This window comes from Eschrichtius robustus, chromosome 16 (assembly GCF_028021215.1).
Source record: "Eschrichtius robustus isolate mEscRob2 chromosome 16, mEscRob2.pri, whole genome shotgun sequence".
NCBI classification, from domain to species: domain Eukaryota; kingdom Metazoa; phylum Chordata; class Mammalia; order Artiodactyla; family Eschrichtiidae; genus Eschrichtius; species Eschrichtius robustus.
Window position 1 is genome coordinate 57,476,797 of NC_090839.1, and position 23,104 is coordinate 57,499,900.

Here is a 23,104-nt window from a genome sequence, read left to right on the forward strand (position 1 = left end):
ATAGTGTCAATAATGCAGAAAAGAATCAGGATAGATTATCCTCATGTCTGAATTGTTTAAGGAATTTAAGTGGCCGGAATGAGCAAATTCCCAGGCCTGGGTGACTCTGTTAGAACCTAGGACCCTCTGTCTCTTTCTAGAGAGATCTTATGTCGTAAATTGGTTAAGTAACCAATCTTCCTGGTTTCTCCGATTTTTCCAGTTAAGGGGGAAAGACATGAATTATTGGGCTCTGATCAGCCAGATAAGGCCCCTATCTCAGGTGGGCTAGGGTTCACCCTCTGTTTCTTCCATTTGAGGAATCTGTGACGGGGGATTCACTGTAGGGTTACTTGGGCTGCCTCTGCCTTAAGTCTGTTTCATCCAACATTCACTCATGAAAACTGTAAGCATGTGTTAGTCCGTAGACCCGAGTCCTGCGCCATTCGGCAGCTCTGTCTGCCATTTCGCGGCGGTTTCTGTGTCAGAACATACAACCGGCCGCTTTTGCCTTTGCCCGAGTAGAGAAAGCCCATGTTATTAGTGCTCATGCCATCTGTTTTCCTTACAGCTGGCCCTTGAGTAATTGTCCAGTAGCTGATGGACTGAGGGTAGACAATCTTTTTTAGGGTTTTCTGATTCATTTAACCAGGCTCTCTGCCCCCAAGAGAAAACATAATGCTTGTTTATTCATATTGGCTGGATAAAAACGGTGTAGTTTGTCAGGCAAATAATAGTCTTCTGGAAGAGAAATTGCAGCATTGTAAACAAAATCAGGTTGGTTCGTCTGTGCCTAAGGGGGCTGTATGATGCGCAGGAGATGTCGTCCAGTGAATGAGGCAGAGCTGACAAAGTGTGGGAGTAATTGCCCCATATGTAGAGACCTTTTTAATGGACGAGGAGAGGTGTCCCAGTGTGCTGTTTAATTCAATGAAGAAAAGCAAAGAAAGTTCCATTCATCAATAAAGTTTCCTCCTTCCGGGCGCTGCCTGAGAGAACTTTGCTGGGCTGAGAGCTCCTCTGTGGCTGCCTGCCTAATGTGGCTTGCCTAGCCTGGCCCCGTGCAGAAGGGCTGTGTCAGATGGGGTCAGCTCTCAGGCACAATAGCTCAGGAGGGCCCTGGCCCTGGCCCTTCAACCACGCTGAGCACAAGCCAGCTGGGGAAGTAAGCAGAGACCCTGCAGGCGGGCCCTGCTGGGAGAAACTCTTGGAGAAAGGGTTTTCCGAAGGACCGCCCCCCCCCCCCCCCCCCCCCCCCCGCCACCGCCAATTCCATTCCTGAGCCTGCATAGGGTTAGGAAAGGGCTTATGGGGTTGGAACTTTCTGGCTTCTGAAAGGGTTTGGGGAGTAGGAGTTTCACAGCTGTTTCTGATCTTCATATCGTGGCCCTGATTGATTGATTTCGGCTGAAAAAGAGCAAAAGATGACTGCTTTCTGTTATCACCTGGGATCCCACTTCTGATTGCTCTCTTGTTAATTTCCTTTTTTTATATATATATTTATTAAGCACCAGAGGGTGTAGAGAGCACTTTTGCTGTGCTTGTTCTGACCTGTTAGACTGTAGGCAGCATGATGGCAGAGACGCCTTTATTCTGTTTTACTCTACCCACACTGCCTAGAAGAAAGTCTAAGACATAGTAGTTGTTCAATTAAAAAAATGCATAATGGATGAATGAATGAGGACGTTTGAACCTTTTAAGCAGGAGGAGACAGTGATTGTCACTGCTTTTTATAGGTGTATACAATTACACATCCGATCATTCATTCATTTTTTTCATTTGGCCACGCAAAACACTGTTTCCAGGCATTGAGGATATTTCAGCAAAACAAGTAGGAAAGGTCCCTGCCACCGTGGAGCTGACATTCTAGTAAAAGAATAGATGATGCAAAAGTAAGTGAGTCAAGAGCTCTTTTCAGATTGTGGAGAGTGCTGTGCAGGAAATAAGCAGGGCGATGGGCAAGGATCAGTGGCGGTTGTTGGTTATCGGGCTTTATCTGATGGGCGCGTCAGTGTGGGTCCCATGAAGAAGGTGATGATTTTCCTGACCTGAGGATAAGAGAGCTTGGGGCGTGTGAAGAGTTGAGAAAGGTGTTTCAGGAATGGAGAAGAGCAAGTGCACCCGCCTTGTCTGCAAAAAGGGTGTAAAAGACCTAGGGAGACAGTAAGCGGTGGAATTGGGTCACCTGCCAGTGTGATGGTCTCTATGGATAGAATGTAGCTTCTGTGACCCTCTGGGGCCATGTTGAAAAGAGGAGAAAGGACAGAAATCAATGTCCAGTGAACGAAGGAGACAAAACCCCTCCTGAGTTGTCCCCATGGGACATTTGGAAACAGGTTTGGGGCTTGGAGGTGGAGAGAGGGTTTTGATGGAAGCCGTAAGAAAGACGTTAATTGTGGAGCACCAAGAGTCCTGCTGGTGTCTTCTGTCAAAACCCCATCGAGGTGCTTACACAGTGAGTGGGCTTATTTCGTCAAAAACAATGAACGTGGTCCAGTGTTTCTCAAACATCAGTCATTCAAGCATCCCCTTCCTAATTCCTGCCAATTCACTCATCAACACACTTGATATCCACTTAAAGATTTTAAAAATTCACTTACATGTTGAACTTCAAAGTAGATTGTCCAAACCAAAAATAAATACATAAATGAATGGATCAATACATCCCACGAAATCACAGCTGTGCTACTGTTTTTCCCAATATACATTGAAATATTAGTACATTGAAATATTTCTTCGTTCACGTGTTCATTCAGTCAGTCTATTGAATTCCTATTAGGTACCAGCTGATCTTCTACATTGTTTCAAGAAACAAAGCAAAGGCCCCTGTCCTCACAGAGGGTCCATTCAGTTGTTCATCCATGTGCCATCTTGTGAACCGTCAATGTAGTACCACGCTCTGGTTAACTCTGCCTGGGTCCATTGGGTTTCCTAGGAATCCCCTTCCAAGCCTGGCCTGGAATCGCTCATTTCTCCCCAACCCAATCTGCAAAAAGCAAGATTCTAGTCATCTTTGTGTCACCTCTTCTCGCCTCTGCCAGGGCAGCATTCAGAGAACACAGTAGAGGGAAATGGCTGTATATTTAAGGTCTACAGCGTGTGGGGTTCTGAGGTGACGAGGCGGGGGCGAAGGTAGTGCTGTGGTCTCTGACACCTGACCAGGCTCCAGGTAGGGTCAGCCAACTCCTCTTTTCATCCTGTTCTTTATATCGTGTTTAAACACACAAAGAGTCAAAATTAGGAATTTTGGAGCCAGAGCAAAACAAAACAAACAAAAACAAAGCATTCAGAAGGTGAGTGTATGTGTCTGGGGATGTAATGACTTTTTTTTTTTTTTTTCACCTTTTGCAGCTATGGAACAAAGTACAGGCAGCTGTAGGATTTAAGAGCCTCAGCTTTCCCGGTACTGATGAGTAAATGCACAAAAGGTTCGGTCTCAGTGAGCCTTTTCTTTCTGGCGTTTGATGTTTGCCCAGGATTCACCTGGAGGACTAGATTCCCCTTATCAAAAACAACAGCGAATATCGCCACCCTTCCCTGGATGGGTCTGCTTTCTCCAGGCATGGGGCAAGCTCTGCTCTTAACGCAAGGGTGAGAGCTGAGAGATAATCCTCCCCGCGCCATGAGTCTTCCTCAACAGTGGGTGACATCGGCTCCGAAAAAGAGAAGGAATGGTGAGGTCGACATGTTGCAGTATCCAAGTGTCCATCTCAAGGATCCTCCAAAATTCAGATGAGAAACCGACATCATTTTAGAACCCGTTGGTGTCAGCTCTTTGCAAAGCCTAGTTTTAAAAAAACTGGTGTCTCTGGAGCTTGTATGTAGGACAGAAGTGGTAAGCTGAAGCCTTATCCCAACTCCATTACTCAATTAGCTGATTCAACTGGATTGAGCACGTTGCTTTACTTGATTTGGGGGCTTTAATTGCTTCCTCTGAAAAATTGGGATAAGAATAACTATTGCATACTGTTCTTTGTAAGATTAAGTGTGATCTTTAGCACAGTACCTGGGACAGAGTGAGAAGCCAATAGATGTTTCTTGAAGAAATGGAAGAGTGACTGAAAGAATGAATGCGTATCTGTGTTAAAGAAGTGTCTGTTTATGGAAGCTGTTTATTGAACATAATTTTTTTATTTTCCATTTCTCCCAAATCAACATGATATATGCCCCCATGGCTTGCCAAGGACACACACGAGGCCTCATATGGTGGCGGGGGTGGAGGTCGGTGTCTCTCGCAGGTCCCACGGTCCCTCCCACCTGTCCTGGGTCTCTTCCCCCTCCTCCTCCTGCCCCCTTTAAGTCCTGCCGGTGGTGTTGGCTTGTAATGTGGCCGCACAGCTCAATTAATGCTCTGTGACAGGAGGAGGGACAATAAAAAGTGTCTTGCTCTTGTCAGTAGCAAAGTTATTTACTTTCAAAAGCTGACAGAATCACACTGCAGGGGCTTCATTTATTTCTATTCAGAATGTCATTGTTCTGTGATGCAAGGGACCTGAGCACACGCACTGAAGTTCATTCCCATAAGCTTTCCTAGGGAGGGTGCTGGCTAAAGTGCAGACTGTCACCCGGGAGAGTCCGGGGGAGTCCTTCCGGGGCTTGGTGGTGCCTGGGTCCTTGGCTGACGCCTGGGTGGATGCCCCAGTTTCAGGATGGATTGTCCAGCTGACATGTGCATTTTTAGACCCTGGATCTGTCCTGTGAGAGGGTGCCTGTGTCATTGTGTCCTCTTTATTCTGAAGCAGAAGAACGAAGCGTCGGACTCCGAGCTTCACATCACTCTCACCTGAGCCGCTCCTGGAATTTCTGGAAATGCAAAAGCACCTCTTGCAAATGGCTTGGCTTTGGGCCTATCAATTGTCTCTACTTAAACTCTCTGACAGGTTCTCTCATCCAAATAATCTGTATAGAGCTATGCATTTTTTTGCTTCCTTCCTTCTTTCTCCCCCCGCCCCCAAGTGTTTGCACTGAACAGTTAAGTGGAGAAATCCTTTTCTTCAGGGTGCAATGGCACAACCTTCCACTGGGGGGTTCTCCGTTTAGAACATGTGACTCAGGATTCTTGAGAACTCTCTTTTTTCTCTTTTTTTTTAGTCTCCTTTTGGTTCCATTCAAAAAGTGAGACTCCTCTATAAGCAGGAAGAGATGCCGCTTCTGAGATCATGTAGATAAACAGAGAATCCAGCAGGCTTCACTGAGGAGGAGGATGAGATAATAAAGTAATGAAAACAGTGAAATAATCAATAACTTTTATGGACTACGGGGTGACAGGCACACGACTAAGCCCTTTTACGTGGATTACCTCGTTTAGTCCCCCGCAAAAGGCCTCCAGGAGGAGGGTTGATAAGAATCATTTTGGTCTTTGTTTTTTTAAGATGGGAGGCCTAGGTGGAAGAGCCCATATTTAAAACCAGACTGTCTGCCTCCAGCGCCAGCCTCCTGAGCACGGTTCTGTGCGGTGCCCTTGGCCTCTCCCCGGCCGTGCAGGCCGCTGATCCTGCCCGATCCACCCCGGCCTCTGCTAGGCCAGCTCTCTGCGTTTCACCGCGCCCTCGGTTCTCTTGCAAAACTTGTCCAAAAGGGAAGGAGTCCGGAGATCTCTCAACTTTGAAGCTTTCTGCGATTTTAGGCCGTTATGATTATTGTTGAGTAAGTGACAACACACAGCGAGGCCGTCAGACTCAGGGAGGGAGAGCCAGGGAGGGAGAGGGCTGATGGGAAGCGCTCAGAAGCATGGAGTGCGTTTCCCCACTGCCAGTTCCAATCCCCAAATCGCCGTTGTGCTGAGCAGCTCTCCAACCAACACAGGAAATGCAGCCATTGCCCAGCGCCGTATTAATGATTCATACACCCCGCACCACTGCTTTTGTTCACGTGCGGGGCCTGGTCCTGTTAATAAAGGAATTTCTGGGAGTGGGGTCTGGGCTTGCCAGGCTGTTTTCCTCAATGCAATGCAGGCTGCTTCATCAGTCAAGAGAATTTAGTGCTTTACAACCTTCCTGAGCTTGTGTGTGTGTGTGTGTGTGTGTGTGCGTGTGTGTGTGTGTGTGTGTGTGTGTGTGTGTGTGTGTATGTGCGTGTGTGTGTGTGTGTGTGTGTGTGTGTGTGTTGTGGGCTTAATCAGATTCACCTCGGGACATTTCCATTGCTTTCCTGTAAAGAATGAATGAAGGAGGGGGTGCCATCTATCTTAGGTGTTTCAGGGTTGATTGGTTTGTTTCACAGTGGCGTCACGGCCCTATTTGTTTCCCATTTGGTGTTCATGCTTTATGGTGTTGTCTGTGAAAAGGGGCTGACACCGTTTTATTAGCATAAAGAGATGCAGACCACGTGAGAATCCCCCTTCCTTCCATGGCATCAAAAACAACAGACAAGGGAGATGGCGGGTGATCTGAAGGCAGAATCACTGTTCACGACAAGTCAATAGGACTTCGTGTGTTCTTTAAACAATGGGATTTTTGAGGCTTTAAGTTTTTTAAAATTATTCACAGAAAAAGAATTTGGCTTCGTTTTGAACATGAGGGAGGATATTTATTTTCCAAATTGAGAATTCTGGATCTAGGAAACTTTCTCCTGTCTCGTGAGCCATAGAAAGTGGGTTTTAACCTCCCTCTTTTTTTTTTTTTTTGTTCCTAATTGAAAGGAAAAAAAAGTATATAATCACATGGTGTATTTACAACCCTCAATTCCTTTTTCAAGATATCTGCAGAGAAAAGCCCTGGGTTTGAGGCGGAGGGGGGAGAGGGGAAAGGGGGGTATTGCACTTGTGTTCTCTTAATTGTACCATTCATTTCACTTTGTGTGTGGTTTTATTCCTTCCCCTATAGAACTGACTGATGACAACGAACAGAGATCTGAGTAGGAGTTTGAGGGGCAAACAGAATACTTAGAAAATTAGGATGATTCTTTAAATATGCTATCCAACCGGCTTCTTTTTATATAAGATAAAAGTGTGATTTTAGGGAAATGCGCCTGACTTTTAAAAAAAGAGATGTAAGGCTTTTAGGAAATAAACATGTCAATTTAGTAGCATTCCTAAATGATGCATGAAGGATTGAATGCAAAGACAAATGAATAAAGCCCCAACCAAACCCCACCCAAACCAGGGCTTTAATTTCTTTTAGAACTGTGAGAGTTTTGGCTAACTGGTTCTCATTCACATTTATGCTTATGAGAAAATTAAAAACGTGTTTTGAAACTGTCCAGGGTCTTAGCAGTAATGAAATTGAAACAAATATCCCATTGAAAAGACTACCTTTTCCAGTCTCATCTTCTTGAAAAGTGGAGAACAGAATGTACATATTTACATAAGTAAATAAAGAATGTTACAAACGTTTCTCATCACAGGAAATATGATACAGCATTTTGGACTAAGAAAGCAGGTGTCCTGCAAATGCAGCTTACATTCATATTGTACTGATTTTTGTGTTTGTGTTTGTCCTCTATTATATGAATTTGTGAGTGTCTCATTGTCTTTAATTATGTCTACGAGGCACAAGACAGCAGTCAACATCTGCTCCATTGTTTAGTAGGTTTACATATAGCTTTGATGGGTTATTAAACAATCTATTTTTCCAACGGAAAACAGAGAAACAGGCCGAACCCGTATTATGGCATTTTGTAAAGACCCATTATGCAATTAGCACTTGGGATTTGTGCAAAGCTGGTGATTCACCCAAATAAACATCCCTTTATTCTGAGAGCTCTTCTTGGCTTTGTGAAAAATATCCATTGCCCAAAAAATAAAACCACATTTCCTCCTTAATCACGTAGCATGCCAAGATGATGTGTTAATATAAGGGATGGATCCTTCACTTTTTATATCAGAAAAAGAACAACTCTCCAAAATAACGATGTCTTTAATTCAAGCCAGCAATTACTATATTACATAAGACAACTATCAGCTGACACGTGAGACAGACTTTTGAAAGTTTACCCGATACTCTCAGAGAAGAGAAAAGCTATGTTCTTAACCATTTGTAGAATGTTCCTCATACTTCATGATCTATTTATGAGACTTATCGAGTCATCTACAGCAAAGCGTGTGACACCCATAATGAGTGGATCAGACCTCATTCTCTCACTTAAGTAATTGGTTAATAATTAATTCACTCGCTCATTCATTCAACAAATATTTACTTAGCCTCTGTTCTGCCTCAGAAATTGGGTTAGTCCCTAAAGAGACATAGGCAAGGAAAACCAACTTCATTTTTCCTTCATGGAGCTCACAAGTTTGCTGGAGACCTAAGTGATCACCGTATATATCTGTATTGCAGGTGGTGATAAATGGTCCGAAAGAAAAGAAGAAGGGTCCGCAGAAAATAGTAGGGGTTGGATTCAGCGGTGAAGGGTGTTCTCTCTGGGGAAGGAGCATTGAGGCTGAGATCAAGTAGGAGGTGGACAAAGGGGTAGGGGTGGAGCGACCATTCACACTGAGGCAGAGAGTGTGTGTCCCAAGCCTGGGTGATCTCAGGGGGGCTGAGAAAAGGCCAGGGAGCCCGGAGGTCAGTGAGAGAGGGCAAAAGAGGCAGAGAGGGGCCAGAAGCCATAGGGGTTTAGAAGCACGGATATAGAGGTTGGATTTTAATCCAAGAGAAATAAAAAGGAAAAAAAAACCCCAAAACACAGAGGGTCTCTAAGCAGGGGTCAAATATGACTGAATTTAACCTTTAAAAAGACCAGTTTGGCTGTTCTATGGAGAACAGATTAGAGGGGGACAAGATTGAAAGCAGGGGCTCAGGTAGGAGGCCACTGCAATAATTCAGCCGCAAGAGGATGGTCACTGGGAGTTGACCCCAGAGACGGACGGGAGTGAAAGTTTTGAAAAATAAACCTGATATTCTTTGTGACACTCCTCCACCCCCCACTGCAGGTGTTCAGCCAAAGGAGAACACACGTAATATTCTGGAGAGGGGCAAATGAGGGCTTGGGTGGGGATGGGAATTTCTCAGGAGGTACCACCCTGGAATATATGGGGCTTCACCGAGGAGAGTTACAAGCCAGTTCCAGCCAAAGCTCCCTGGATTCTAATTGGCCAGAGCTCCGAATCTCAGCGGGTGGTCTCGCACACTGTTTGGTAGCAGAGTTACCACACAAAATGACACCCAGATCAGCAGGGTGACCTCTCGTATCTTGGCAGCAGACTTCTGGAATCGTGAGTGAGGAGTGGAGAGCTAGTTGGATGAAATGTCCCGGGGGGCAATGCTCCATCCCCCACCTCCAGTCAAGGGAGCTCAGGAGTTAAATGCGTTCCCGTCGGCGTCAGGCAAAAGTGGCTTTGAATCTTAAAAACATAATGGCGATTATGGACCTCTGACCAGCTAAGTGAACACGTCTCTTAACCACTCTGAAGCTTAGTTTCTACATTTGTGAAATAGAGGTAGTAGCAGGACCAGTAACATAGGGTTGTCATGAGCATGGCATGAGATTATTTGTATAGCACCCAGCACAGCCCCTGGCAAACGAAAGCTCAGTAAATGTTTTTACTCTTGGTAGTGGTGGTGGAGGGGCTGGTGATGGAGGGAGTGATGCTGATGGCCATGGTGATAGTGTTGGTACTGACAACGGTGGTAGAGACAGTGGTGCTGATGCTGGTAGTGATAGCAGTGGTGGAGGTAGTGATGGTGATGGTGCAGTGGTGGTGGTGCTGATGCTGGTAGTGATAGCAGTGGTGGAGGTAGCGATGGTGATGATAGTGGTGGTGTACTGGGGGGGGTGGTGCTAATTGCTATTGGTGATGATGGTGGTTGTGTTGATGGTGGTGGAGGTGCTGGTGATAGTTGTGGTAGTGGTGACAAGAGAGATGGTGGTGGAGGTCTGTTGGTAGTGATGCTGATTAAAATGCAGTGTAGTAGAGTAGTTTCAGAGCACCTGGATTTAAACTGCGTCCAGATCTACCACTTGCCATCTTGTGTGCCCACTGGCAAGTTACCTTTCTTTGTCTCAGTTTTCTCATCTGTAAAATGGGGAGCATAATACTTATTGTCAGTCACTACAATGACAAAAGGAATTCATGTTTGTAAAAAAAAAAAAAAAAACAGTACATCATTTATTCTAATAAATGAACTCTTCAATGAGCATAGAGTGTTTGTTAAATAACAAACTGGCCCTGAGTACAGCCTTAAAAAAAAGGTACCCAGTGGCTTCTTTATTCTTGATTTTGGTTTGCATAGTGAGCAGGAAGGCCATCTTCCCCTTTCCTTCTCTGCCAGACGCGCCCCCATCTCTCCATGTGTTCTGAGTATAACAGGTGTGTGGTGAGCTGAGATTCTGGCGGAGTGCAACATGAAAAAGACTCCCAGTAATTATAAAAATAACAACGAGGGCTGCTTAATGTGGTAGGCAGATGAGCACACCACTAACCAGAATGATAAATAGCGCCTGCAAATGTTAGGTCCCAGTGGGAGTGTGGGAACATATGGGGATAAACCACACTAAAAGTTGGGCATCGTTGGTAAGTTTCAAGCAGTTAAGGAAGGCTGCTCCAGTGCCAGGGTTCCTTTTCTTTTTTCTTTTTTTAGCCTGATTTTAAATCCTTCAGTTCCCTTTTGTCCCTTTGTTCCATTTTGGTCCTAAAAGGAATATTCATCTTTGAGGCCAGCCACAGAGCCTCTAAGGAAGTGAGGTCTGGGTTGTAATCCTAACATACACAACCACCCTGGAATCTGTGAATTTCCACACTGAGCTCTATTCAATATTGTTTGGAGAGATGCAAACGAACACAGTAAATACTTTATGGAATGCCGACTTGTTGAGTTCAGATTTGTGATAGGTGGGTGTGCATAAAAATAAGCACCTAAAACCCACCCAGCCCAATAAGTTTTATTTGCGGAAGGGGCAAACAGCTCTGTCTGCCAAACATTATTTAAAAAGAAGATGTGGACGGCAGTAGGTTGATTTCAGGTCGCTGTTTCTGTGTCTGGGTCTGAATATAGTTTGGAGGTGGTGCAATCTGTGTTGTCATGGCTCTGCAGCAGTGGGATTTCTCTGGAAGGATATTTTGGAATTCTTGCTCACCGTTCATGCAGTTTTTCCTAGGGCTCACTTACAAGAGGTTTCAGCATGAAGGCAAGGGTTATAAGGTGGGTACCTGAGTGCTGGTGTTGGCTCCTTAGTAGATTTCCAGGATGCCTTACTTAGCAAATACATCAACATTGTGGGTAATGGAAAGCACGCAGAGGAAAGGAAATAGGTTTTGGAAACAGACAGGCATGGCTTTGGCTATGGCCCTCTCACTCAACTAACTAGCCACGAATGATGTGAGCTCTCTGAGTTACACTTCCTCATCTGTAGAATGGGGCTATTACCTATTACGGGCACCAATATCAGACACCTGTTAAAAGATTAAATGAATTAAGGTTTTTTTGTTTGTTTGTTTGTTTGTTTTTTAACTTTGGGTTTATTTATTTATTTATTTATGGCTGTGTTGGGTCTTCGTTTCTGTGCGAGGGCTTTCTCCTGTTGCGGCAAGCGGGGGCCACTCTTCATCGTGGTGCGCAGGCCTCTCACTATCGCGGCCTCTCTTGTTGCGGAGCACAGGCTCCAGACGCGCAGGCTCAGCAATTGTGGCTCACGGGCCTAGTTGCTCCGCGGCACGTGGGATCTTCCCAGACCAGGGCTCGAACCCATGTCCCCTGCATTAGCGGGCAGACTCTCAACCACTGCGCCGCCAGGGAAGCCCCTGAATTAAGGTTTTTAAAGTGCTTAGAATGGTGTTTGGCACTTATAAAGTGCTATAAAATGTTTGCTGATACAAATAAGCAAAAGGTATCTCCTATGACTTTTTTTATGCATGTGTGGATGTGTATCTACCCTTAGTTGCAAGGGACAGAAACCCAACTCAAACTAGCTTAAGCAATATGGGACTTTATTGATTCATGAAACTGTGATGTTTGGGGTCAACCAGTGATAAGTGAGTAGTCACTAAGTGAAGTAAGTCAGGCAGATAAAGACAAATATTATATGATATTACTCATATGTGGAATCTAAAGAAATAATACAGGTCAACTTATTTACAAAACAGAAACAGACCCACAGACATAGAAAACAAACTTATGGTAACCAAAGGGGAAAGGGGAAAGAGGAGGGGGAGGGATAAATTAGGAGTGTGGGATTAATAGATACACACTACTATATATAAAATAAACAACATAGATCTACTATATAGCACAGGGAGCTGTATTCAGTGTCTCGTAATAACCTGTAATGGAAAAGAATCTGAAGCTGTACACCTGAAACTAACACAACATTGTAAATCAACTATACTTAAAAAAAAAAAAAAAAAAGATTAAACGAGTTAATACTTAAAGGGGTTAGAAGGTGTCTGGCAAATAGTAAAAGATATATATGGTTTGTTCCCAAAATATTTAAAAATAGATGTAGAATCAGAAACGAAACGAGGTCACCCAGGGTGGTTCCTCTTTTGATGTCCCCAGAGTGTCCCAGAAGGGCGCTGCTAATCTGGGAAGTTGAAAAGCCCACCTGTCAGAGGCTCTCTGTTGCCACCAGCTGTCTGGCCATGACATCGCGGAGAAACCATTTGCAGTGGTCAGCTCCTTGGCTCAGCCTTTTAGACGCCCAGCAGCTGCACAGCTTGGTCCTGGGTCCTTCCTCTCTCCGTCTTGGCTACAAGACCAGACTGCATCATCTCTGAAAACACAAGCATATATTTCCTACCTCCGTTCTCCCCCAGCGCTGGGTTTGGTGGATGCCCTTCTATGCCTAACACCAGCTCGTTGGTTTGTTATTGTCTGTTTCCTGGCCTGAAAGCTTCGGCGGAGGGAAAGCAATCCCTGTTGGATGATTGTTCATTATTGGACAAGAAGGCTGAGGGTGTGCGTTTGGATCTCTTAGTGGCCGCCTTGGTTTTACAGTGTAGATGCCGCAGCCTCTTCCCAAGTTGTTTGACCTTCTTGTCTTCTTGAAACCCTCAGCCCTGCTGAGCTGTGGCGAGAGTTCTTTGAGTGGCAGGTGTACATCCACAGTGCCGGTCAACATGATTCCGTGTGAGGACGGTCACCCGAGCTGTCACTGTGGGACTGACTAAAGGCATTCTGACTCTCTCCATGTCTTTCCTTCAGAAAAAGCATAGCATATATTGGCTACATACTTCAAAATCTGATGGAGGTTCAGAGGGCCCTCAAGGGTCCACAGATGAATTCAGAGGGACCCTCAACACAGGCCAAAGAAGGGCTTCTTATAGTTGTTAGGCACTGGGGCTTCTGGCCCATTCAAGGTACAGCTCTGTCATTTACTGGCTGTATTTTCTTGGCCAATTTACTTTTCCTCTGAGTGGCTCTATTTTCCTGACTGTAATGTAATACATTTAACAGAATCTGCTTCATAGGAATTTAGAGAGGATCACCTGAGATAATGCATCTGATGAAATTAGTGCAGGGCCTGGCACAAAGTAAGCATTGAATACATAGCAACTGTGATGATGATAATGGCGATGGTCACAAAGATTCTGATGAAGGCGAAGAAATAGGAGGAGGGCAACTAGGAGAAGCAGTGGAGAACTTTGCACAGGGACTGACATGATTTATTATTCTCAATAGCCAGATAGTGAAATAGACAGCAAAATGGATGGATAGATGGATGGATAGATAGATAGATGGATGGCCAGTCAAGTCATCAGATAATCTTGGGAATGTCCGCCTCAAACAAGGTCAAACAGGTTTCCATTATTTTCCCCTTGCAGGACTTTTCAGGTGCTTTACTGTGCTATGCACCATGAACCCCCAACTGGGAGAGAGAACAAGCTGAATTTCTCCCACTTCTTTGGCCACGCGGTTCTTTTTACAATAAAGCATCTCATGAGGCATCTTTAGTGCAGAGCTAGCTTTGGGAGAGGCCAGTGCAGACTCTTAGTCTCTCAAGGGAAAAGGATGTGCGTAGAGCTCAGGTGGTTCAGTCCGTTCCCAGAGAGTAAAGGGCGTGCATGGGGTTGGGACAGAAAGACCCAGTTCTGAGTCCTGGAGACTCGTGCTATTTGGAGTGGGCTCTGTACCCGGCTCCTGCAGGGACCTGCTTGTGGCACATGAGGCAGAAGATGCAGGGAGGGCATGAGCTCAATCTGGGGGAGCGGCTGATTATTCATCCCCCATCCCGAGAGTCCCCAGGGAGGATTTGTTTGCCTGGAGCAAGGTCAATACATTCTCAAACCCAGTTGCCATTCATCCCCAGACAGGTCAGGTGTCAGTTCCTGAAGCATTGTTGATCTCAGCAGAGATGATGTGCAGGGTTGATATTCTTAGATTTGCTCATTCAGCCAGTCAGTCTGGCTTTCAGAGGAGAATCAGGTCAAGAAGCGCTTAATGATCCAAAAGGAACACTGGTGCTGCCTCCACCACTGGGGGCTCGAGTTTCTAATGATAATCAGCAGCTTCTTCACTTACAAGACCTACTGGAATTTTCTTTGTGCATCTTCATAACCACTTTTTTTCTGGGGGGGGTGGCGATACTGTCGGGTAGGAGTGACCCAGTGTCCTGGATTCTTTGGGTTATTCCTGTTTCAGAGGCACTACTTTCTCCATCCCCATAAACCCTCAATTGAGTTAGAAATTCTCGTATTTTGTTTTCAAAACGGTGTCTTCCGTGTACAGAAGCTACGCCCACAAGCTCGTTAGCCTCTCTGTCTGAATTTTTGGTTTACATCCGGGAAGAAGAAGGTAGGTTCTTACGACAAAAAGGCACATCACAGGTAGCACCCGTAAGAACTATTTTATTTAACCAATTAGCAGTTGAAGGGAGGAAGGGTTTGGCGGAGGTCTGATTTGAGCTGGTTTGATCCTTGGAAGCAGATGCTGCTAATGTGTTGTTACTATGACAACTACTGCACCCACTATCTGCTCAGAGCCAGTCCCTCAGCTAAACGTGTCTGTGACTCTTTTAGTCAACCTGTATATGACTCTTATTTAAATCTCTAGGCCACCCCATGAGGTGTGGTTACTAATCATATTCTTATTTTACAGATAATAAATCTGAGGCACAGAGACGTTATGTAATTTGCACCAGAACACACAGCTAGAATCCGGTGGAAGGGTCGGGCCGTAGAAGACTATAGTACTGCCACAGTGAGAACTGATGCTTACTTGGTACTTATCACTCGTGTAAAAGCTTTCTGCGCATCACCTCATTTACACATGTTAACTGAACCCAATGGGCTGGGGATGTGTCGTCTCTTCCCCGGATGTGACTTTCCTAGCTGGATTGGTCCTTTGCTGAGGTTACAAATGAGGTGACTGTAACTTGGAGAACAGCTGATCGGTGGTCCAGTACATTCTACCCACAGTCTGTGGAAGCTTTTCCTGTGGAAGGTCTTGCCTCCCTGGTAATTAACATGATACTTTCAGTCTCCCCTCTTCCAGGAACTAACCTGTCAGTCCTCGGCCTCAGGGCCATAAGCATCTTAGGAACTTTTTCTTTGAGGTCCATTTCTTTTTGAGGTAAAGCCCTTCCGTGCTGTGTTCTTACCTACATTGGATTGGGTTTGAATGCATGCCTGGTGGTGAGTGGAGTTTATCAATTTTGGTTCGAGTCGTTGCTCTAGAGTGGTCATTTGTCATGGTCTAGCAGAGGTTAGGGGCGTGTCGAAGGGAAAACTGGCTCTTGCTAATTAAGAAAGCACCTATTTTTGCTGTTTAACCTCAGACAAGTCACTTAACCTCTCTGAACCTCCCTATCATCCTTTGGCTACCAAAGGTAATTCTCAAGTGCCTACTGAACATCTACTCTATGCCCAGTCCTGTGAGAAAGACAGGAAAACAATGATGGAGGAGGAGGTGGACGAAATAAAATAGAAGCATACCTGCAAGTGATTACCAGCCGGATCTCTACCATGTTAGGTCAGAACACTGCTGGTCTTTTGGGGGCTTAGACAAGTGGGGTCGTGAGTGCTAGAGAAGGTGGGGAGGCTGCCTGGAGCATCAAACGTGTGGCTGCTTGCTGAAGAAGGGGCTGTTCATGGCTCGTGTGAGGGAACAGAAAGAATGAAGTTTCCTACAGAGACCTCGGTGTGGGGTACACATGGGGCATTGAGGAGGCAGACTTGACCTGAGGATTGGGATGATTAGAAAACAACTGAAATGAGTACATGAAAGACATGCCGAAGAAGGAAACATCAAATAAACCAGCACTTTTTGAACTTTCCGAGTGCCAGGAACACCCATATGCACCCTTGTCATTTCACGGCAGCAGCGTACCTGTGCGAAGGGCCCGGTGTTGTCCTGTTTTACCCCCAAGGATACCAGGGCTCAGGGCTAAGTATTTCATTCCAGTCAAATCTTTAAAAGGATGACAGAGCCAAGATCCCAACCCAGACTCTCCAACTATGAAACTCATGCTTTTTCAACTGTGCCCAGATGCCCCCGGGTCACTTGAGATGACCTTGGAAATTTGTAGCTCTCAGTGGTCTGGAGACCCCTTGCAAAGGCAGTATGTGAAAGCAGCTTTACTTGCATTTGTCCAAAGCATTCATTCAGTCAGTCATTCTCTTAAGAAGCATTTGGGGAAACTTCATTTGTCTACTTAGCATTTTAGTCATTGGGTGAATAAGAATGAATGGCATGCTTCCTTATTTGAGCCAGTCTACCTTCTAGAAGGAGTCATCACACTTAAAAGAATTATTATTATACAATGCTAACATGACTTTAGGACACAGGTGAGAGTGTATTTAGTTCTGCCTGGGGTGGTGGGGAAGGTTTTGTGCATTTGACTTAGGCCAGTAATGTTCAATTGGAAGGAAGGAAGGAAGGAAGGAAGGAAGGAAGGAAGGAAGGAAGGAAGGAAGGAAGGAAGGAAGGAAGGAAGGAAGGGAGGGAAGGAGGGAGGGAGGGAGGAAAGAAAGAAGGAAGGAAGGGAGGGAGGGAGGAAGGGAAGGAAGGAAGGAAGGGTAGTTCTGCATAGCAGGCAAATTTGTAAGGAGTCTTAGATGCATGAAGGTGTTTGGCAAAGGCAACTTGCCAGTGTGGTTTGCGGAGAAGAGTGATTTGTAGAAGGAAGGACAGTGTGTATTGGAGGATGAATCTGGAAAAGCTGAGGAATATTGTGAAAGGCCTTGAAAACTATAGGAAATTCTCTGTCACCCAACTTGGCCTGGAAATGGGGAGGTATGGGTAATTAGATGATCTGCATAAATTCGTATTGGGAGGTAACCACTGTTAATATCCAAAAGCTAACGAGTATGCTTAACGCTTTCAGAGGAACACTCAGTTTTATGCTTTTTGTTTTGTTATGTTTTGTTTTGTTTTGTTTTTAATGGTGGACAAGTGGCAACTGACATTCGGCTGCTTTTCAAGAAGCAGGTAGAGAATGATGGAAATGGTCTCACGGAGAGCTCCCCATCTGGGGAGGAGGGGGCAGCTCCTTCCCAGGCTTCAGGGACTGTTGGGCCAAGGGAGTGTGTACCAAGGTTTCTAGACCTTCCAGTCTTTCAAGAGATGTTGTAGATCTACGTTTTATATAAGCTGCCTCCGTTTAAAAATATTAGCTTATTTTTACACCATGCAGACAAACCCTCCTCCATCGTCATCATCCTCATCATCCTCATCTATGAACTGGATTTGGTCCGTGAGGCTGCAGTTGGCTCTGTTGACCAATAGAATCCGTAAGGCAGGAACCAGTCTTCTCTGAATGCTCCCCTTTCCCATCCTCCAGCCAACACTTGTGTTTCTGTTCGCTTTCCTTCTCCTACATGGGTATGTGGGTGTTTCAACTTGGGGAGACTGCTGCTTGGAAGGGCTGCTGGTGGGCAGGGTCACCCTCGTGTTAGCTCTCAGGATCTGGGGAAGGAGACGTAGGATCTGACAGCATGAGAGGAACCACTTTAATCCAGGAAAGGAAAAGAGAGGCCACTAACTAAGAAGGGGGTGTCATCACGGAAGGTGGAGAAAGACGGGAGAATTTTTGCAGGGAGGATGGATGAGCCTGAACTAGCAACGGCGGGCTAAGAAAAAACAAGGCTTGATGGAAATCCCTGACACAGGGATAATTGACAGAACTGGCGCCAAAGAAGTGGCAGGAAAGCCAGAAGCAAGTGAAGAAGCAGAAGTAAACAAAAATGGAGTATATACCTGTCATTGTATTGAAGTCGGACTTCCAGAGGTTTGTAAAATATATGCTCTAAATGAAGGGTCGGCAAACCACAGCCTGAGAGCCAAACCTGGCCTTGGACTGTTTTTGTACGACCCTCGAGCTAAGATTGGTTTTGACACTTTTAAATGGTTGGAAAAACTCAAAAGAAGAATATTTCGTGACAGGTGAAAATTATAGGAAATTCAAATTTCAGAGTCCATTTGCTTATTGTAAATATTTTCACATGGAAACAGCAGAGTTTTGAGTAGTTGCAACAGACAGTTTAAGGTCCACAGCACCTAAAATATTTGTAATCTGCCCATTTACAGAAAAATGTTTGCCCTTCCCTGCCCGTGATGGCCAGAGTGATAATGATACATGGCCCTTGGTTTAAATTCAGTCCGTTTTGGCAACCTACCTATGTTTTCTACCTGCTGCCAGAACTATCTCCCCTGTTCTTCACCTTATTTTTTTATTCTACATTTTTTTTTAAGTTCCTGCAAAATTCTATGAGCTTAATACCACCCATTCGACATTGGGTAGCTGACCATTTACCATGAGCCACTGGAAAGCAGAGGTACATGGAATGTGGTACCTGCACATTCAGTGGAGGAAATGGACCCAAGAGGAAAGAATTACAGTCCAGTAATACTGGATGCTTCCCATTTGGGAAAACAGAACCCATGTTAGAAAAAAGAGGTTTTGCTTAGTGACCATTATTTATTTTTATGTTTTATAGTGTCATAAAGTTTTGGGGCTGGGTTTTGAACAAGGGTACATTCTGTTCATACCATTTTACAAGTATAACCACTACAATCATACATGGCAGTAATGTCTAAATATAAAATCAGAATCAGAGAAAATGTGAATAACAGGACTGGAGGTGGTGAGAACAGGAAGATGAAAACACAAACATGCAGGCAGTAAAGGCCAATAAAATGGACAGAGTTGAACCTCTTTTTGGGCTCTGAGCTTCCTGGCAGCCAAAGTGAAAAGGGTCACAAAACAACGAGCCTTTATTTTCAGAGAGAGGAAAAGAGATACTCATTACTCAGGAGCAGAAAAGCTTTTGTAGCATGGAGTTCTTAAAAAGAAAAGAGAAAATATCCTCTGCAAATTATATAGTATACATCTATATGTCCTGTGTGTACAGGCACACCTCGTTTTATTGTGCTTCACAGATACTGCGTTTCTTACAAATTGAATGTTTGTGGCAACCCTGTGTTAAACAAGTCTATGGGCACCACTTTTCAAACAGCATTTGCTCACTTCCTGTATCTATGTCATACTTTGGCAATTCTCTCCCTATTTCAAACTTTTTCATTATTCTTCTATTTGTTGGTACCTATGATCACTGATCTTTGATGTTACTGCTACAACTCGCTGAAGATTCAGATGATGGTTAGCATATTTTAGCAATAAGGTATTATTAAACTAAGATATATACTATTTTAGACATAAGGCTATTGCACACTTCATAGACTACAGTATAGTATAAACATAACTTTTATATGCCCTGGGAAAGCAAAAATGTGTGTGACTTGCTTTATTGTGATATTCTGTTTATCGCAGGGGTTTGGCATCCAAGCATGATATCTCCAAGATCTACCTATAATATGTTTCTGAAATGGATCATCAGGTTCTTTAAAAAAACAACACATAGAGTAACACACAGAATAATCTTTTGTATTTATGTAACTCTACAGTTTCCAAAACACTCCCACACTTTTGCTTATCGGAGCCCTCTGGGTGAAGGGTAAGTGGGTATTGTCACTTCTATATGAGGTTCAGGAAACAAAGTCTAAATGTGTACGTTTCTGGCCTTCACGACTGAATTAAGTTCCCTGCCTCCTGGTCCAGTGGTCTTTCTACTTTATAACACCAGAGACATAGTACAATCTGACCCACCCCTTACCAAAGTCAGGAAGAGCTCTCCCCTCCCAGGAAGCTGTCTCATGGCAAGGCCACTGTCCTCACTGGTAACTTCTCAGAAACGCAGTGTTGAAAGTCAGAGTCAAAAGCTAAAATTAGAAATATCAGGCTGTTAAGTAAGAGGGGTCAACTCACAGCTGTTCCTGGAGCTTTCCGAACTGTAACAAGGTGGCCCCTTTGATACACGAGAATCAATTACAGAGAAACCTTGTCAAGATGGCCCAAATTCAGCCTTAAATAATTGAATTCTCTGCCAAATGCTGTCCACTGTCGTTATCTAGAAATGTAATTATGCAGCTAAATCAAGCAACTAAAATTAGTGTCGTGTAAAAACACCTTGGTGATCTAAAAGTGGAGGAATTGACATTTGGATTTAGAAAAAGCCAATAGTTGAATATGTTTTGCGGTGTCTGAAGCTCTCCAAGTTTCGACAAAATCCATATCTCATGTCCTATTTCAAGTTCAAGGTGGAATGTGGTAAGCAGGTGTCCGGTTTGAAGGTGATTTTCGATGATCCCTGGGCCTTGAGCATAAGCTGAGTGGGCTCACTCTGTGCTCTCGAAATTGGGAAACTCTCAACACGCCCACGTTCTTTCCTGGTATGCAGATTAGAAGAGTGCCAATTTGAATGCTCTCTGCGCCTTCAATCTGAAGTCAAAGCTGTGTCTATACCAGGTATTAGTAGAAGAACAGGAAACACAGGATAAGAATGGCAAATACTCTATGCATCTTGTATTGTACACATCATGATAGGATACCAAATACTTTACTTGTCACACGACCCTATGGGGATCTATTACTATCTCAGTTTTCCAAGTGAAGAAACTAAGGTTCAGAGATGCTGAGTAACTTGTTCAAGAACACACAGCTATTAAGTAGGACACACAAGTCAGCATAATTCCAATTCATGCAATCCCATCGAAGTTTATCTATTTCCGTGTAATGTATCCCAGACAATCACTGGGATATTTTCAAACATCAGAAAGCTTTCAAATACTAGAATGTGTTTTTCACCTGCAGTTTTGGTGTTCATTTGCTATGCCTTTAAACTCAGGGAGCAGGGAGTCATCTCTTATTTATAGACTGCATATTAAAATACAACAATTGAAAGCTCAAAGACAAAAAATGTTTAAAAAAGTTTTCTTAAGGCATATGAAGTTCTATTACAGAACAAAATAGTACTGTAATGGATATCGTGGCTGATTAGGAATTGTGTTTGTAGCCTGGCACTGCCTCTCACACGTGTAGGGCTGTGAGCAAGCAGTTCAACTAGTGTGAACCTCATTTCCCATGTGGACCAGGAACTGATAATAGTACCTACTTGGGAGAGTTGTGAGAATGAAATTACAAAACATATGTAAATAATTCAGCTCATCCTGCGTGCATAGCACGCACTGCAGATATTCGCTGGTGGTACTATTATTTGCACAAATCGCCCTTTAAAACTAAAACCAGAGAGAGAGAGAGAGAGAGAGAGAGAGAGAGAGACAGAGGATAACAAACTCGACTAAGTATCTTCTTCATTTCTTTGTGATCAGTACCAGAGGCTGCCCGCATTCCCCTACTTAGGTTTTAAGTGGCAACTGATAATCATATCAATTTACATTTCTCAGTTTTCCTCTCTAGACATCCCACGCAGACTCCGTCCCTTGCCTTTTGCCCAAATTCGTTAGGAAGAGCCCAAATCTCCCAGCTTGACCAGCTCTCTCCCGGTCTCTTGGTCTCTCTCACTCTCTCTGAGAACTAAATTAATGAAGAGTATTTGGTTAGTCATGTTAGGCAAGCCGTTCCCAAAATAGAACCTTCCATTTTGGTAGCTTCAACCCTGCAGCTGCTGTGTCTCTTCGTCGTCTGGGAAGAAAACTTTCACATTAAGAGTTGCTGATGCCGGATTTTCTTTCTCTCCCCTCTGCGCATTGATGAGCGTTTGGCTCCTGACAGCAGCGATCTGGCTCTCAGCTTTGTGGTTCCGAAGAAGTTGGGTCTATAGATTCTCCCCTAACTCTCTCCATTGATGCGTTGAGCTTCCGAGGGAATCCTACCTTCCCGTAAAGCATGTTGCCTTCTCAAGGAGTCCTCCTGCATCCCTATGGCGTGCCTATGATTGTTCCAGCAGCCCCCTACTTCCCCGGACTGATCCAGGTAATTCAAGGCCACTGCCAGCAAGCAACTTAACTCCAGAGCACTCAGAGTAATAATTGGAATTTTTATGGTTGAGAAAGCAAACACTTTTAATACAGGAAAAAGCTCTTGTGTAGTCAGTGGGAAGACAGTAGGAAATCAAAAAGATGGATCACCCTAATCTGGCTATTGACATCTCTCATGGCTGAATAAATGGTGTAGTTGAGCTATATTTGCTTGTATTGATCCGGCTGCCGTTTAACATTCATGCCTTTGCTTCGGGAGGTTGGCCACGGGGCAAAGGATTTGCTCTCCCTCCCAGCTTTCTGAGGGACTCAGTCTCCCAGAGCAGATCATGAGGCAGAGTACCTGATCATGAGGTGAGTTGGTTAAGCGCTTTCGCCCAGGAAATAGAAGGAGCGTGAAATATGCATTAATCCGTAGCTTCCCCTTCCCGTGGATTGTCTATTTTCATAGAGGCTTCCCCCGCCCCCCCAAACCTGGGTTGAGTGGTGGCACGGAGGCAAAAAAGGAACACTCTACTGATGGTTAATTATGAAGTTCAGAGATTATCCTAGGAATCCCTTACCAGTTGTTTACATCTTAATGATGACAAGGAAGTGAAGGATTGAAATGTGTGTTGGTATTACTTTTAAGGCTATTAATTCTGTGTCGGGAGAATCATCAAATAAGATATTTGGGGCCTTTTTTTTTTTCCTCATTGTAAGCGTGACTTCTTAAGCAAGTGTTGGCTTCTGGATGTGTGTCTGAATTTCTCTGTGGAAGGCTAACTAGTGACAGAGCCTGAACATCATAGGAAACCCGGATGTTTTCCACTGTGGTTTGTTTGTTTGAGAACAATCTCTTTGTAATAAATTCTGTATCTTGTTTCTACAGGAAAGGAAAACTACACGTAGTTAGGATGTCCTTTTCCCTTCAGCCTTGTGCTTCTCCTTCCACAATAGTTTAAAATTCTGCAACACCCAAGCTCATTAATTAAAAT

General features: G+C 44.4%; 1 protein-coding gene across 5 annotated transcripts in view; it reads left to right on the forward strand.

Annotated features, from left to right (window-relative positions):
• Window positions 1-23,104, forward strand: part of RBFOX1 (RNA binding fox-1 homolog 1) — a 1,862,366-nt gene that overhangs the window by 1,489,555 nt on the left and 349,707 nt on the right. For 4 of the 5 annotated variants that reach the window (XM_068565270.1, XM_068565268.1, XM_068565267.1 and 1 more), the window contains exon 1: window positions 22,036-22,122. The exons of the other annotated variant lie outside the window; for it this stretch is intronic. In XM_068565270.1, coding sequence (XP_068421371.1) covers window positions 22,036-22,122 — 87 coding nt within the window. Of the gene's footprint in view, window positions 1-22,035; window positions 22,123-23,104 lie in introns of those variants that run through there. 5 annotated transcript variants of the gene reach the window in all.